Source organism: Nycticebus coucang, chromosome 18, assembly GCF_027406575.1.
Source record: "Nycticebus coucang isolate mNycCou1 chromosome 18, mNycCou1.pri, whole genome shotgun sequence".
Lineage (NCBI taxonomy): Eukaryota > Metazoa > Chordata > Mammalia > Primates > Lorisidae > Nycticebus > Nycticebus coucang.
The window spans coordinates 78,703,989-78,720,393 of record NC_069797.1 but is presented as its reverse complement, the minus strand read 5'-3'; the positions used below and the strand labels follow the sequence as shown (position 1 = coordinate 78,720,393).

Here is a 16,405-nt window from a genome sequence, read left to right as displayed (position 1 = left end):
GTCCTCTGCGCCCACACAAAGGAGAAGCCAGGAATTCTGAGAACGAACCAGATCACCACAAAGTACGTGTGTCTCCTGAGATGGCCCTGGAGCAGGCAGTGGGTGCCGAGACAGCCAATGACCTGCCTTTCCATGTAAGCTGGTTCCCTGTCCCTGTGGCCTCAGCCCTCAGGACTGAGTCACGAGAGGGCACATGGCCTCTGCTGATGGCACAAACAGTAGCCTGAGTGTTGCCCCCCGCCCCCATCCTGAGTGCCCCAGCACCCTCAGCTCAGGGCAAAGCAGGTCAGGGGTGTCCCTTAATCAACTACAGGTGGCTTCCAACATGCCCACCCCCAGGTGAAGCATGGGGCTAGGCAGACACGGTCCTTGCCCCACAAAGGGACGTGGTCTCTGCCCTACCCGGAGATACGGCTCCTCCTCCACATGGGGATATGGTCTTAGAAATGTGGTCTCTGCCCCACAAAAGAACTTGGTCTCAGGGATATCTGATCCCTGCCCTACAAAAGGACATGGTCCCAGGCAAAGGCTGTACCAGCTTCTCTGAGCCATTGGCCCTTCCTGAGCCTCAGGTCCCACTGAGGTGGGGACAGCATAGACTGGGGTCAGCTCAGGGGGACCCAGAGCCCAGCAAGGGACTCTGCAGGCCTCCAGAGAGCACATCTCAGAGGGAAGGAGGTGGAGGTGGGAAGGTGGCACCAGGGCCATCAAGGGCATTTCCGTTGTCTATTCCCAAGTTTCAGGAGCATTTTTCCTATAGAACTTTGCAGAATTTATGCAGCATCTCAACAAGAAGACAGTAACGACGGTGAGAGTCCAGGGTCTGCCTGCGTGGTCTGGCCACTGTGGCCACCGTCCTTGGTAATGGATGACGGTGCTGGCGCACAGGGCAGCCCTCCTAGTAGCTCAGAGTGGAGGGCAGTGGAAAGACCCTTCCACTGGGCGGGGACAGGAGCCCCCATATCTGTCTGGCCTCCCCAGAACTGAGGGAAAGGGGCCGTCACCAGAAGGCGGCTGGATGCCGGGGAGGGCCCACACTTGTAGGGAACCTGATACGGCATCTCAGAACTACACTGGGGGACACAGAGAGGCAAGATCAGACTGGGGAGCAGACCCAAGTCCAACTGTCCCCAGTGGAGCTGTGTGCTCTGGTGCTCTTAGGGAATTCATGGGGGCTGCCCACGCCCTGATTCTGGCCCTCCAGGCCCCTGGGCCATCATACTCACCACGTAGGCTGGGATCAGGCTGCACCCCAGGGGCTGGCATGAGGAGTGACACACACCCAGAGAGCCCCTGCTGGTGCTGTGTGTCAGGTGGGAAGGACCCCATCCCAGCTGCTCCCTGGGGCCACCCTCTAAAGCGCCCAACAGGGCAGGAGAGGACCAGACAGAGGCCAGGGCCAGGGCCAGATCACACCCAGCAGGAGAGAAGTGGTGGGTGCAGAAAGCCAGAATCCATGAGCCCACAGATAGAAGGAAGGAGGCCCGCAAGCCAGGGGCCCAGTGGAGGCAAAGGCCCGGAGCCCGGAGCAGGGGCAGGCTTGGCAGACCCCCTGGCCCTGCACAGCAGCCAGGCCCAACCTAGCCAGACAGCGTGGCTGGGGCCAGAGGGTAGCCCAGAAGATGCGCACTGACCAGCACAAGAAGCCAGAGAGACTTACTAACTCTAGTCAAGGTGCTCAGAATCTGGCCACTTCCACTTCAGCACTGCAAGGAAACACAAGGGCTCAGTTGGAGGTGGCGAAGGGGACATGGGGGCCAGATTGGAGGATGGGGCTGCCAGGGGCCCAGGCCAGGCGCAGATGCAGCTGTGGGCAGAGGCCTGCAGGACCTGCCTCGCTCTGTGGGGCTAGAGGGAGTCAGGAGGCAGCACCAAGTTGTGCCAGTGTGGCTGGATGGCCGGCTGAGTGCCCAGAGGTGTGGGGAAGGCAACCCTGCTTTGCTTGCCCAGCTTTTCTCTGAAGGAGACTCCGCAGAGGGGTGCACGGGGCAGGGCCTGACCCCCTCGGCCCCAGACATGTGCTGGGGACTGGAAGGAGGCTCCAAACCCAACTCGGTGCAATAAATAAAACTTTTATTCAAACAATTAACTGCAGTACAGGGCACAATTCAGATTTAAAAAAAAAAAGGAAAGGAAACAGGAAAAAATATTTTCAGCACTTTACATCTTCATACAAGTTTTGCTGTTTTGTGTCTACATTCATCCATGAAACATGGAATCCCCTGGATTTGAAAATCTTTTAGCAAAATTCGAACAACACAGAAGGTTCTCCTTACAGAGGTCCCAGTCCTGGCTTTGCTTCCCTTAAATATAAAACGGATCTGTCTGTGCCTCGGAGCTGCTGCTTACACTACCGGCCACATCCCAGTCCACAGGCAGGTATGCGGGAGGGTTTTGATAAATCACATCAGAAAAAGGGGCGTCCACAGCTTCACAAAGGGGCTCCCACCGGCAGGCGGGCTGAGCCAGGCTGTGCCCTTCACTCCACTCCCCAGAATTCAATGTGTGAAGAGACAAAACCAGTAGCCACTGAGTCCAGTGTGTTTGTTTCTGAAGTCACCAAGACACACAAAAAGACAAGAGTGTATAGAAAGAACCGGGGCAGGGACCACCTGCTTCCCCTGGATGGGAGGTGCAGGGCAGCACGCCAAAGCCCTCCCCAGGCCGGCCTCACCGGGCCCAGCGCACACACCCTGCCCCGAGCAGTCAGGTGGGCTGGCACGTGGCCGTGACTCCCTCGCAAGGCTGGTTAAAGAAACGATTTCCAAAAAACGTGGGGTGGGGTGGGTCTCGGGAGGTCTTTGGAATGTCCGCGTGCGGCCAGGCAGCGCCTGCCCCCAGCCCGCGCCTGCCAGCGCGCTGCGTGAGGTAACAACGCCCTGCCATGGAGACACACCAGCCTGAAACGCTGGGCCTGCACACCTGGCCAGCAGTGTCCACGGAGGCACCCGACCTGGTGGGCAGCCTCCCTCACAGGAGTGGCCAGCTTCCTCAGGAGGCCCCGGGGCTTGGCATGAGCCCCCTTTCTCTGTGAAGCCCTCAGAAGGCGCCTAGGTTGGCTGGAGTCCCCGGGGCATGATCCTCGGCCCAGCACCTCCCCTGTCCCAGCAGACGCCAGCGCAAGGGGGGGGAGTCAGATGCAAAGTAACAGTACATAACACCGGAGTCCATGCAGATCTGTTTTTGTTTTTCAGGAAAAAAATCATTTTTCCTGTTTTTCATCTTTTTTTTTTTTTTTTAAGATTTTTCTTTTTCTTCAAACTTTAGACCTGGCTCTCAGTAAGCCTCAGATAAGGGGTGAGGGCGTCATGAACGCCGCAGGTGGGCCAAGGGCCCCTGAGCTGCCCCGGCAAGTCCTGCCTGGCAGTTTCTGCGCGAGAGGCTGGGACGAGGGGAGGGCTGTGAACACGGGGGCGGAGGAGCAGCACCATGGACCCTGGGGGATCACAGAGTCTGGGGTCACCAACCAAAAGGCGGGGTGAGTGGAAAGAAAAACAACCCAAGAACAAACCAGCGAGAGCTGAGGAGGGAGCGGGTGGAGACGGGGTGGGGGGGCGGAGCTCTTCAGAGCAGCAGCGCCGAGGTCGGCGTCCTCACACTGTGGACACCAGCGTGCCACTGCCGCTGTGGAACAAAGCACAGGACAGCTGCCTGGCTGCACACGGCTGCCCTGCCACAGGCAGCAGGTCCACCCACACAGATTAGTGGTCCCTTTCAGCTCCTGCCAGACGGCTAGCCCGGAGAGGGCCGGGGACAAGGGCTGACAAGCCCCAGCCCCAGCTATCAGCACCAACCCAGCAGATTTTGGGGAGGCCCAATGGTGGCAGGGCCAGGAGAGGGCAGCAGCCCCGAACGTGGAGGGCCCCTGGCTCTGGTAGTGGACGCAGGGCCCAGTCTGGGCTCCCAAAGGATAGAGAAGGGACCTGCCCCCACCAGCCTCTGGCGCACCCACCATGTGCCAAGAATGCCCTGAGAGCCTTACCTGCTCACAGACCTGGCTCCATAGTCATCCAGACCCTGGGGACAAAGGCAGAAGAGGGTCAGGCGGGGGAGCCAGGTCTGAAGCCAAGTCCCCACATCCCACGTGCCTGGTGTACACCCACAAATGGCTGGTCCTGCCTCAGTGGAGTCAGATCCAGCTTCCCAGAGAAGGCTCTATCTCCTTGCCTCCAGGCCACAGCGGTCAGGGGGAGCCCTGGGTCCCAGTGGTGGTGACTCCTTGGCTGGCTGTCGGGCTGTGTTCTCACTGTGTGTTCCTGTCTCCATTGGGGTGGACCCCCTGAGAGCCCTCCGTGTGACTCTGCACCCTGTCTGAGAGCACCTGCCGCCACCTTAGTTTGCAAACCTAGACTGCCTGGGGCCCAGCCTCCAGGAAACCTGCGTGCTAATGCTTGTGTCACTGCCCTTGACACCTTGTCTTTGCCAGCCTGACCTGACCAGGGGCCTGGAGCGGTGGTGCAGACACTTCACAGTAACCTGAGGCCAGGGGATGGGAGGGTCACATTGCCCTAAAGTTAAGGGGAAGGGAGAGGGAGGAGAGTATTACACTGCCTTGAGGCCTTGGGCGGGTGCCACATTGCCCAGAGACCAGTGTCCTCTAAGAGCCCTCCTGTGGCTTCAGGCCAGCCAAGTCCCACAGGGAAGGAGGTAAGGGGGTGGGAGTGGGGGACTGAGGCTGCTCAGACCACTCTCTTCATAGGGTCAATACACAGTTACTGTTCTCCAGGATGCCCAAATCTTGGAAAAAGATATTTCTCTCCTTTTACCCCCTGCCCAAGGCCCAGCCCTGGAGACTGGGATCTAAGGTGAGGCTCGGGTGAGGCTCCAACCTAGTCCTGGTCTTACGGTCACAGGCAGACAGGGCCTGCCTGCCTGCCTCCCTCCAACCCAGAGTCTCCATGGAAGAGGCAGGGGGGGCGGCAAGCTGGCTGCCCAGGATTCCTGGGCTGGATTGTCTACCTCTGTTCCCTGACACCCTGCGTCATGATAACTAGAAGGTCTGGTCACAGCCCACCCAGAGCCGCAGATGCTCACATCACGTGACCTGGGAGAAGGCTCTCTGGGAAGGGAAACCAAGTCTTCCCTGACCCCAGACACTTCCCAGCCCAGATGTGGCCCCACAGGGAAGGGCAGTGAGCCAACCATGGCTGCAGAGAATACCTGAGTCTGTGGGTAGAGAGAGCCTTGGGGAAAGGCGCCCCATGTCCATAGGAGCCACAGGCGGTGCACACACTCCCAAACCACCTGGGAGAAGGCGGGTGCTCACCTGGGAGAAGGCAGGCACGGCCACACTGTAGGGCCTCTGCTTGAAGGTACCGGCCGTCTGGGTGGGGAAGGCCCGGGAGGATGCGCCGTAGTCAGGGGGTGGCAGGGCCAGGTCGTCCTTGTCCAGCAGGTTCCCAGTGCTGCTGCTCTTCCCCTGCTGCAGGCTACAGGCAGAGGGAGGGGGTCAAAGGGTGGCCCAGCAGGCCTGGCCCCTGCAGGCATGCGGACCCCACAGGCCTGCCTGTTCTGGCCTCCTTCCCTCCTTCTGGGCTGCTTGCTATACCCAGGCATGAAGCTGCACCACTCAATCCCAATTCCCACCAGCTTTCCCTCTCTGTGAAGGAGTGCCTGACCTTCCTAGCAGCTGTGGCCCCCACCAACCGGGTCTGAGGGACAGAAGAACCTACAGGACACAGGGCAGTCGCGTCTGTGAATATCCAGCTGCAGGAGGTGGGCTCTCCTCGCTGCAGCTGCTGCCCCGGCCCCTGTCCCAGCACCTCACAGGGCCCATCCACACAGGGGCCTAACATGTCCAGCCCTTGGGGTCTGTGGGGGCAGCAGCTCACCTCATGTGCAGCCTGTCGCTGCCGTCACTGTCCAGGACCCGGGTGTAAGAGAAAGGAAACCAGCCCCGCCTGTAAGAGAGACCCAGGGAGGAGGCCATGCTCAGCTATGGAGGCCCCTAGGCGGACAGCAGTGGCTCCCACTCCCACCATCCACCCCTTCCCCCCCAAATCCCACCAGTTTATGGAGAGATAGCTGCTGCCCCACCAGACCCAGCCACACACCCCCAGGGTCAAGGAGGAGCTGCAGCCCCAGCCACAGCACCAAGACCACAGCAGCTACTGGAACAGAGGCAAGAGCCCCTCTGGGTGGTGGCTGCCTGGAAGCCAGAACAAAGCTCAGCGTACACTTTTCCTCTTGGGTTAGGGAAGCAAAGACATTAGGGCCGATCCTACTACTGGGTAAAGGTTCCCACGCTGCCAAGAGACACACCCATGTAAAAAGTGTGGCTCCAGAGGGCACCCCAGGCTAGGCAAGGGTGGGTCCTCGGCCCAGCCTCTCTGCTGACAGGTGCCACCAAGGTGCAGCCATCTGACTGCACAATGGGACCTCCTGACTCAGGACCCCACCAGACACCCAGAAGTCACGGATCTCAGGTTGGCCCAGCCTGCCCTGCACCGCCCAGCCATGGGAAAACCCCATGCCCCACAACAAGGAAACGGCTGGATGTGCCACGGTGTGCACACACGTGGGGTGCTGCACCTGCACCAAATCAAGTGAGATGGAATAGCGCTGGAGTCACAGGAGGCCAGGCTGACGCTGGTCATGGCTGTGTGGGGCAAGCCCTGGCGGCCTCTTTCATTCTTACTGCACGGGTTTGCTATGATGCGAACCGTGACCTGGGCTGCTAGTCTGACATGCATCTGAGTGCCAAAGGGCTAGGGGCTGCGGTCCCCACCCCCAGACCTGGCACTCACATCTTGGTCTTCTCGCTCTCGCCATAGTGCCAGCCATCACGGGCCTCAGGCACCAGCAGGGTGATGAGGTCCCCTTCCTTGAAACTCAGCAGCGTGCTGTTGTCCCCCGCGGCATGGGAGAAGATGGCCTTTACCCGCATGCGCCCATTGCGCTCCAAGCCAGCTGCCATGGAACTGGAGCGGGGCAGGGTCTTGTTCTCAGCTGCAAGGACAGGGGATAGACGTGAGGAAACTGTCCCTCACAGGGACAGAGGTGAGCTGCTGCCCCCACAGATCCCTGGATGTGTATGGGGGACACTCGCAGCCCACGCCTTGGATGGCGAGAGAGGGGCTGTACTGGGCAGTGGCTGCTTGCTCCTGAGTGGCCAGCTGAGTGAGCCCACGGGCCGTGTGTCGGAACAGAAAGCCCCAGTACCATACGCAAGCACAAGCATGGATTTCCAGGCAGTGCGCACCTGCACACACACTCGTGAGCCTGGGGTCTCCCAGGCCCCAACTCAGAGACACACCCAGGGACCCCAACCCGGCACCCAGAGGAGCCCTTACTGGTGGCGTAGCTGTTTTTGGGGGTCACGCTCTTGCGCACAGGCAGCGTGTTGGAGTAGGAGTCGCTCAGCTTGCTCTGAGACTGCGGGGGAGACAGGGACTTGGGCTGAGTGGCTTTGCGGTCAGCCCAAGGGTTGTAGTCTTCGCTGTCTGGGCCTGCGACCCCGTTCATGATGGGCGCGTTCTCCTGGGCAGACATCCGCTACAGAGAGGAGGTGGCAAGGGGGTGTTGCTGGGTTCCCCTGAGCAGGGCCAGGTGGGGAAAGCCCCTACCCCCTGGGCAGGGAGGGCTGGGCTCAGCCTGCCTTCCAGCAAGAGCTGCCCCAAGAGGCCACCCAGGTACAAGGGGTCATCTTCCCACTCCACTTCCATAACGCTCCTCAGGATGCAGACTCACCCCCACAAATGGTGCCAGTTCAGGGGGTACTGGCAGGGGCTTGGCCCCCGGAATGGGGTCTGAGATGACCAGGTTGGACTTGGAAGCCGACAGGGTGCTAGGAAGGATGGCGCCATTGCTGCTGGCCACCTGCTGCATCAGCTGGACAGCGCGGTCAGGGATCTTGTTGGGGTCAGCACAGGCCTGTTGCCATAGCGGCAGCTTCTGGGCCAGCAGCTCCTTGCCCTGCAGCAGAGGAGGTAGGACAGGGCGGCATCAGGGTAGGCTACAGGCTGGCTTCCCCATGGCACCTCTGGAGGGGGCACTGGCCGTGGCTGAGGGCTCTTCACCAGGTGGTGCCCTACAAAGGGATAGCCTATCTAGGAGCCCTGACCCTGACTCACAAAAGGGGCTTCTCAGCAAAGAAACATCCCACTGTGGGACCAAGAGGGGTGAGCGCAAACCAAGCCCCAGCCGCCAGGCCATGTGGGGGCTGGAGGGAGGACAGATGGACAGACGGGCTTGCACAGTGGCCGAGTAATGGACATACCCTTATGGGCAAGCCATGAGATACCAAAAGAGCACCACTGGCGGGAGAAGGCAGCACTGGCCACAGAGGGGCAGAGTGCTTAGCAGTGGTCAGGCAGACCGCCAACGGGGCAGGAGCCAACCCCATCAGGCTCTGCTCCAGGGGACCCAGGGACTGCTGGGACATGGTGTGCCAGTGAGCACAACAGGGAAATACGATGAAGGAGCCCCAGGTCTGTAGTCTGGCTCAGGAGGTCCTGCTTCTGCTGCAGGGAACTCCCAGTCTGGGGCCTGGGCGCTAAGCAAGAGCCCCGCCTCTCCTGGCCATCTGGTCCAAGTGGATAGCAGGGCCTGTGCCACTGGTCCCCAAAGACCACGAAGCAGCCAGAGGTGTCCCTAGCTTCCTGTCAGTGTGGCTGGGTGGGCAGATGCACCCCTGGGGAGGGGAAGCAGAGGGTGCCAGCAGCAGCCCTGTGAGCAAGGTTGGGCCAGCCAGTCTGAGGCCCAGTCTCCTCTTTGGTAAAAAATGTCTTATTGTTTCCAACTTACCCTGATAGACCTGTGGCCTGCAAAGCAAAAACACCCACCCTCTGGCCTGTGAGGAAGGTGTGCTAACCCTTAGTTTCAACTCAGTCACTGGTAAAGGAAGAAGTCTGGGTTCGAATGAAAACGGGGGTGGTGGGCACACAGGCCAGCGAGGACCAGCGTCTATGTGGACTACCCAGGGCCCCTGGGGAAGGAGAGCCACCCAGTCGTGGCCTGCACGGGGCCCAGACAGCTGTGAGCCAGGGCCACTCCCACCCCAGACTCCTGCAGGTGGGTGTGGAGCAGCCCCACACCCAGGCATGGGGAGCTGCCAGGTCACCTCGATACTGAGGACAGCCCTAGGGGGGCCGTCCTACATCTTAGTCCCAGGCCAGGGTGCCATACAAGAGGGTCTGTGTGAGTTGTGTCCCTTCTAGACACACCCAGGAGCCTGGAGCCTGTGGGGAGGGGCCTGGAGGCACAGGGTGGAGAGGGCTCAGCCTGCCAGCTCAGCTGCCAACCTGGGACAGCCTCCTGGGACCCAGCAGCACCGGGGCCGCTAGAGGGTGCAGACGCCCACAGCTGTGTGTCGGTCAGTGTTTTGCAGCACAGCAGACATGGCAGCCCAAGGGCCTGCGGGCTGGAGAGTTTGAGCTCCCTTTGCAAGCCTCACAAAGGCACAGCAGGAAGAGCTGGGATGGCGCCCCCCCGCCCCCATTTCCACCCTTGCTTTGTACCTGCCACAGCTCCCCGGAGGCCCAGGCAGGTGAGGGGCAGCTGTCCCTTGGTGCTCCCAGGCCGTGGGGAGCAGAGCTGCTATGTGCCCTGTGGATGCCAGGAAGCCCTGTACTTAAAAAGGTCTCCCATGTTGGCTTGGCTGCCAAACTACATCTTATAAGCTCTCAAAATGTTCTGGAATATTCCAGAAAACACAATCTGATCCCACCCCAGCTCCTGCCCACAGGTGGACAGAGGCCTCCTGACTCCACCTGCTCACAGTGAGGCAGTCTGTGGTTGGGGCCCCACCTGGCCCCAGGGTCCGGGCCTCCCCAACAGTTTGAGCCTGGACACTCCCTGGCATGCACTTGGGGTGGGCTGAGCGTAGGGTGAGCCTCACCTTGGCGTGGTAGGCGGCAGAGCTCTTGGCCACAGCGCACTGCTTCTCCACCAGGAAGCAGAAGCGCCTGCGCTCCTCCGTGAGGGCCGTCTTGTAGCCCTCAGACACGTAGCTCTCCAGCTCGCCCTGCTTATTGCTGATGGCATCGATGTACTGGGGGTGGAGGGAGGAGGAGATTAGCTGGTGACAGGAGGACAGGGCAGCCACATGTTTAGTAAAGCAGCCCACAGCTTCAACTACCCAGGGACCACTCTCGCTGTGTCTGCCTATGCTGACCAGTGTGGCTGAGGGTCCCACCTCCAGTGGGAGGGCCTGGGAGGGCAGCCAGCCTGGAATCCTCAGGGCTCTTCTCATGAAGTGGAAGCACAGGTGTACCAGACAGGTACTGCTGGCCCCTCTAGGAGGCACGGCCCATCCCAGGACAGCCCTGTCCTCCTGTACCACCCGGTGTTCCTTTGGCCTGTGAATGCACGTCCAGGACCTCTAAGCCTTGGTTCAAGCAGAAGACACAGGAGAGGTACAGCCAGGGGACCTGACTGAGCCTCGTCCCTCTCTCCTCCTGGCTCCTGTCTGGGCACCTGGGAGTGGGCAGGGCAGATGCCTCACAGCTGCCTTCTGATGACCACACCCAGGGGGAGGAGGTAAGAAGGAAGTTTCTGGAGAGGACAGAAACAGGGGCCACCGATGGGAAGTAGGGAGGTCGGTGATCAAGGACATTGTCCACTGGTGACAGTGAGGCCTGCCCACACAGCAGGGTCCCCCTTATGGGAATGGTATGTACTTGAGTGAGGGGCTGCCCAGCTTGAGGACTGAGAAGTGACCAGACTGCTGGCTTTCTGCCTTAGAGCAGCTAAGGTGCCCTCCCCTCCCCTTGGGCAGCACCTGTGGCTCAAAGGAGTAGGGTGCCGGCCCCATATGCCGGAGGGGGCAGGTTCAAACCCAGCCCTGGCCGAAAACTGAAAAAATTAAATAAATAAATAAATAAAATAAAAATCCGAAAGTGCCCTCCCCTAATGGCCCATTAGGACAAGCTGAGAACGTGCTTAGTGCTTAGGACAAACATGGTGGCTTTGGAAACTCCTTCAACTTTCATAGGTGTGTAGGGCTTGGGAGTGACTGATGGCCAAGCCTAGCTGGACTGGGGCAGCTAGCGGGTAGCCCAACCCCTGAGGCGGGAGGCTGGTCCTCAGGAGCCTCGGACAGCTGAGGGATGGCATCTGGCACGTTTAGGCCACCTCTGCTTCCATATGGCGTACAACCTGCCTAGGATGTGCTGGTGGAATCAACTCAGAGAAGAAAATCAAATCTCAACCCCACAAAGCCTCCAGATCAAGCTGCCCACTACGAACACGCGGGGCCAGGGACTGAGATGACCACAGCTCATGGGAGCACCACGTTCAAACCAGGAGCTGCGCGGGCAGCTCATATTTGAGGAGATGGAGTTCCACATGGGAAGATGGAAAAGTTCTGGGGACAGACGGTGTGATGGCCGCGGTGTGGCTTTGCTTAATGCTGTCGGCTTGTACATTGTCACCAGTGGCTAAAATAGTAAAGTATATCACTTATGCGCATTTTGCCATAATAAAAATAATTCTAAAAGCGTGGTACAAAGGAAACCCTTCCAGGAGGGAAAGGAGAAATGAGAAGTTTGGGGAAATTGCTAGGAGAGCCTGGCTGCAGGCAGGGGGAACAGGATCTATAGTATGATTCCTGCTGGGTGTGGCACAAGCAATGATCACAGTCCCAACCCCAGGGCCTGGCGGTGGCAGCCTGGTGCTGTGGTGGCATAGCTAGCAGACCCAGCACCTCCTCCTGTTCCAGTTCTGATGACCAAAACCACCTTGCTCATGAATCGCCGCCCCACACCCAGCTCACTCCGTGCAGGGAACAAGGATGCTGGGAGACCCTGACTCAAGACAGGATGTCACCTAGAATCTGATTTTGTAGGTTGGAAACTTCAGGCTGTAGGGGGCCGCTGGGGTGAAGGGGAAGCCCTCGGGTGCACCCCCAGGCTCTACCCTTCCTCGGAGCTGCCTCCTCTCTGCCTCCTCCTGAGCCCACACTGGGGGCTGAGCCTTCACCAGGCCGAGGTCTGGCTAAGACCCTGCCTTGTCGGCACCTCAGCCAGGAGCAGCTTTTGCAGAGCATTGCCCCACATCCTCCGCAAGGGGGCGGCCTCCTCCGCCTGACTCACCGGGGCCCCTGCCTCAGCAGAGCTGACTCAGCACGAGTGGGCGTCCCACCGCAAGGAGCAGAGTACAGTGCCAGCCCCAGCCGGGCCCTGGCTGCTGCCCCCACGAAGCCTCAGTGGGGGCGCAGGCCTATTCCCAGCACTGCCACTAGCACAAGGCTCCGTCTGCCAGCCACAAAGAACAGACGAGAGAGCCCAGTCACCAAACAGGACCTCAGCTCCTCCCACACCGTGCACCATCCCCTCCCTGCTGGGCCTCAACACACCTGGCTTGTCACCCCATCCCCAAACTAAGGCCTATGCCTCAATAAACAGGACTTGGCCCTCAGAGTCTGCCTGTTGGGGGCCAAGACTGCACTTGGGGAGAAGCCTGAACACTGGTAGAGGCCCCACCCCCACCCCGGGGCAGCCTTGAGTTACTCTGCAAGAGCTGTGCTCCCGCTGCTGCCTCTCCTCCAACTCCTCCCTCTCCTCTCCTCCTTCCTTTCTCTCCTCCCCTCCCCCTCTCCACCCCAGCACCTGGAGCACCAAGTTCTTTTCCTTTGGCTATACAACCTACCAGGGCTTCCGGCTCCTGTTCCAAAGCTCCTCCCCCAGGAAGTGGGGCAGGGAGCCTGCCAGGGGCTGGTGTGGGGCATGGTGGGTGTGACTGGGCTGTGGACAGGCAGGGTGGACTCTTGGATCAAGGCCCTGGCTGTTTTCTGGCCTCAACCTGAGTGCTGGGCTCCTCTCCAACCTTTAGGATAAGAGGCCAGCTGGGGCAGGGCCACTCTGACACCTCTACCCTTACCCCCTCACTCAGGGCCAGGCCCAGCACCAGGCTGAGGTACCTGCAGGTCCCACTGGCTGTGCCGATGGGTCTTACCCTCCCCTCCTCCGCGAGAAACTGTCAGACCCAGCGGTGTGGCCTCCAGTCTTTGGCTTGGGGCCTAGGAACCCCAAAAATGAGGAAGTGGAGGGAGAGTGTGCAAGGCTTCTACGGCAGGGAGGGACCTACTCACTCATCCTTGGGCTACCCCCTTCCTCTGGGGACTTTTCCAGGGTGGTCAGGCCTGGAGGGCCCAGTGGGCAAGTATGCCCAGAGGCTAGCTGGAGACCTGATGCCTCAGAGAAGCTTGACAGACACTGAAGGAGTCGGCCCAGGGGCTACCCAGAGCAGGGAATAGGCAGCACACTGAAAGCAAAGGCACTGCTTGGAACAGTCACCCCAGGACAGCAGCGCTAACCAGGCCGCAAGGCCCCTGGGTCTCCCTACCCTGAGAATAGCACTGCCCGAGTCCAGGCCCCAGGAGCCAGCCCCACTGCCCACCCTGCAGATGGTTTCTGGGTTTTCAGGCTGCGGATCTTTGCACAGACAGCTGTGTTCCCTGGGGTGGAGTGCCCGGTGGGGGCCCTGGCCTCTTTAGCAGGGCCTGGCAGCCTCGGTGTTGGCAGGAGTGGTGTTTCATTTTTAATATTTCCACTTACTCAAACGAGTCCACGAATGGCAGGGAGCGGCCCAAGCCACAGCAATGGGGCCCCAGCCCTGCTCATGGACCCCCACCCCTGGGGGACAGGCAGGAGTGAGGCTCCTGAGCTACAGCTGCACAGACAGCCAGCCTCGAGGTCCCTTGCCTCGGGTGCTGAGCAGTCCAGCTGCACTGACCCCCAACACAAGCTCTACAGCCACAGCGAGCCCGAGTCGCTATGACACGTAGCTGCCCCTCTGTCTAGGGATAGCAGCCAATGCTTCTGACTGCCTTCTCCAGGGCGCTGACTCCTGATGAGTGAGGCTACGACTTTGCTGGGAAGATCCTGGGATCCTAGGCCAAGCAAGGAGCTTCATCCCTCAAGGAGCCTGGTGGGGTCAGCAAGGAGGGAAGAGGTCACTGCCAACCCTCTGGGCTCTGGCCACTCTGACCTGCTGCTGGATAGGGACACTATTGTGTGGGCAGCCTCTGGGCTGTCAGGAAGGTGCAGAGGATACAGCACAGCCTCGGCCTACACCACTAACTCGGCAGCAGGCCATGGGAGCTGGCACCCGCCTGGCGGCCAGGCTCCAGCGTCCCGCCCCACCGCTCCTTGCTTAGCTGGGTGCCATGGCGACCGCACTGCAGAAACACCCAGCTGAAAGCATTTCAGACCCACAAAGCCTCCCACTTAGTCACCCTGGGCTGAACAGCCCTGTGATCCGAGAAGACAAAAGTGATCAGAACAAATCTCCGCTTCTCCCCAAAGCACACTGGTGACTCAGGGTGGGGGAGGGGCATTCTAGAAAGAACCAAAGCACTGGCTCCTCATCTGATGTGGCTGCTGCGGCTTTCCCACATTTCTTGAGAACCTCACTCCCCCTTAGGTCCCCAGCAGCGCATGAATGAGAATGTGATTCTCAGACTTCAGTTGTCACCGCGGGTAACGATTACCCCCAAGGAGGCAGCTCGAGGACCAAGGCGCTGTGATGGGCAGGTGGGACACCGCAGGACCCAGCACCCCCACACTGCAGGGGTCTGATGGCCCCTTACCCAGGCGTAGAGTGGGAAGACCAACGGCGGTCAGTGCGAGAGAGCTTGAGCTGCTGGACTGCAGGTGTGATAGATGTGTGGCAGGAACCAGAGGTCCTTTAAACCTCAGAGCTAGACTCAAGCCAGGCTGAGCAGAGGGGAGTCGCCCCAACCCTGCTAATAGGCCAGCGTTGCACTCCTCAAAGAACCTGTTACAGGGACATCTTTGGGAGGAGAGCAGGTACCTCTCTGGCAGGATCAGGGATCCACCAGCCTTGGGGTCCCTGTTTCCACAGCTTTCGGTAGATGGGTGAAGTGGAGTCCATGAACAGGAGGCCCCAGTGGCCCCACAGCCTGCTGGACAGCGCAGGTAAGCACAGCAGGCTCAGGAAGACCATGTGGGGCACTGCCCACAGTAGCGGGCTGGACACACTGACCAAACCCGGAGGCCTGCAGACTCAGCTGTTCCCAAGAGCAGGGCAGGGGCCCAGGTGGAAATGAGATGTCGGAGTGCTCAGCCCAAGGCTCAGGGCAGCAGAGTGCCCATCGCCAGGCCCTCTCCCCCAGGGACAACTCTGCGTGCAGACCTGAGAGGTGCTGTGTGTGGCCTCTGGTGTCTCCATACTCCCATTTGTCTTGGTGAGGACGGCACCCACATGGCATCCAGAGACTGCCTATAGCACTGTGAATTCTGCTAAAACCAGAACAGGCTTAAACCAGGCTTAACTGCCTGCACAGCGTCACTCTCCATGCTGCACACGGGGACGGTCTCTGCTATTATCTTTTTTGAAGATCTAAAGTTCTAAACTATGGTTATTCTGTCTTTGCTTTGTTAATTATAGACTCCTTTAAATAGAAGGCATCTCTCCCCTTTCTCAGACCTCAATCCGGGGGTGCACAGGCCTTCTGGAACCTGCACATACAGTGGTAGGGGAAGGGCGGCAAACTGCTAGAGCCCACAGAGGACACTGGGGCACCTGACCTTCCTCTCTCACAACCAGCCAGCGAGGAATGCACTGCCCGCAGCCCCTACATCGTCTCAGAGAGAGGACAGGTGAAGGGTGACCTGGCCAGAAACGCTGGTTCCCCTCTTAGCCCCAGGCATACAGGCAGCCTCAGTCCAGAAGAGCCCCAGGAGGCAGGTGAGAAGCCCCAGCCTCCTCCCCTGAAGGACTCTGTGCCTGGCCTCAGGCCCGGGCCCGCCCCTCCCCTCCCACCCTCTGCCTGTGGCTGCTGCTTCCCGAGCTCTGACCTGGGCCTTGGGCCCCCAGAGGCATTGGGGGCTTGGCCAGCCCTCCCTCAGTACCCAGAGCCTGTACAAGACTTAGGAACCTCAAATCGCTTCCCCAGACCCGACCCCACGTCCCAGGCACGCTGTGAAGGCACAGCAGAGTGCGGCTCTTCCGGCAGTCATGTTGCCCCCCTTGGGTCCTGGCACCTGCGAGGGTCCACTTGTAAAGACGCTGCACTTGCCTAGAACCTCTTCTTGGGGTTAGTTGTTCTAATAAGAGCCAGGCTGGGGGATGCTGGCTGGAACCCAAGTAAAAACTGGAGAGACCTTCGCCTGAGCCCTGAGGGTGCACAGGAGAGGGTACCTGCACAGACCCCCGACGGCTCCAGCCAGCACCCATGCCTGCCAGACAGCAGAGACAGCCCAGGTGTGGGGGGGCTGTTCAGATGCTCCTGGCGCCAGGCACACCCAGCCAGCCACTTGGCTCAGAAGCCCTGGAGACCAGACCAGCCTGGAACCTTGCTAACAGCCTGGACACTCACTCCTGCATTCCCAGGGGCGGAAGACACACAGCTGGGCTGAGACCTCCTGGGCCAAAGAGACAGGCTCGTCAGGTGAGAAAGGGTTTTTTGGGGTCACCCAGGGAAGGAAGACTGTGGATATGG

The 16,405-nt window shown here is 60.0% G+C and overlaps 1 protein-coding gene across 6 annotated transcripts in view; it reads right to left on the bottom strand.

Moving 5' to 3' along the window:
• BAIAP2 (BAR/IMD domain containing adaptor protein 2) overlaps positions 1-16,405 on the bottom strand; it is a 66,091-nt gene that overhangs the window by 2,685 nt on the left and 47,001 nt on the right. For 2 of the 6 annotated variants that reach the window (XM_053570490.1, XM_053570495.1), the window contains 7 exons: positions 9,839-9,991; positions 7,690-7,914; positions 7,293-7,494; positions 6,747-6,948; positions 5,832-5,900; positions 5,267-5,429; positions 3,983-4,017 (listed from right to left, as the gene is read on the bottom strand). In XM_053570490.1, the coding sequence (XP_053426465.1) occupies positions 3,983-4,017; positions 5,267-5,429; positions 5,832-5,900; positions 6,747-6,948; positions 7,293-7,494; positions 7,690-7,914; positions 9,839-9,991 (1,049 nt within the window). The other 4 variants (XR_008375662.1, XM_053570493.1, XM_053570494.1 and 1 more) reach the window with 4 other exon arrangements.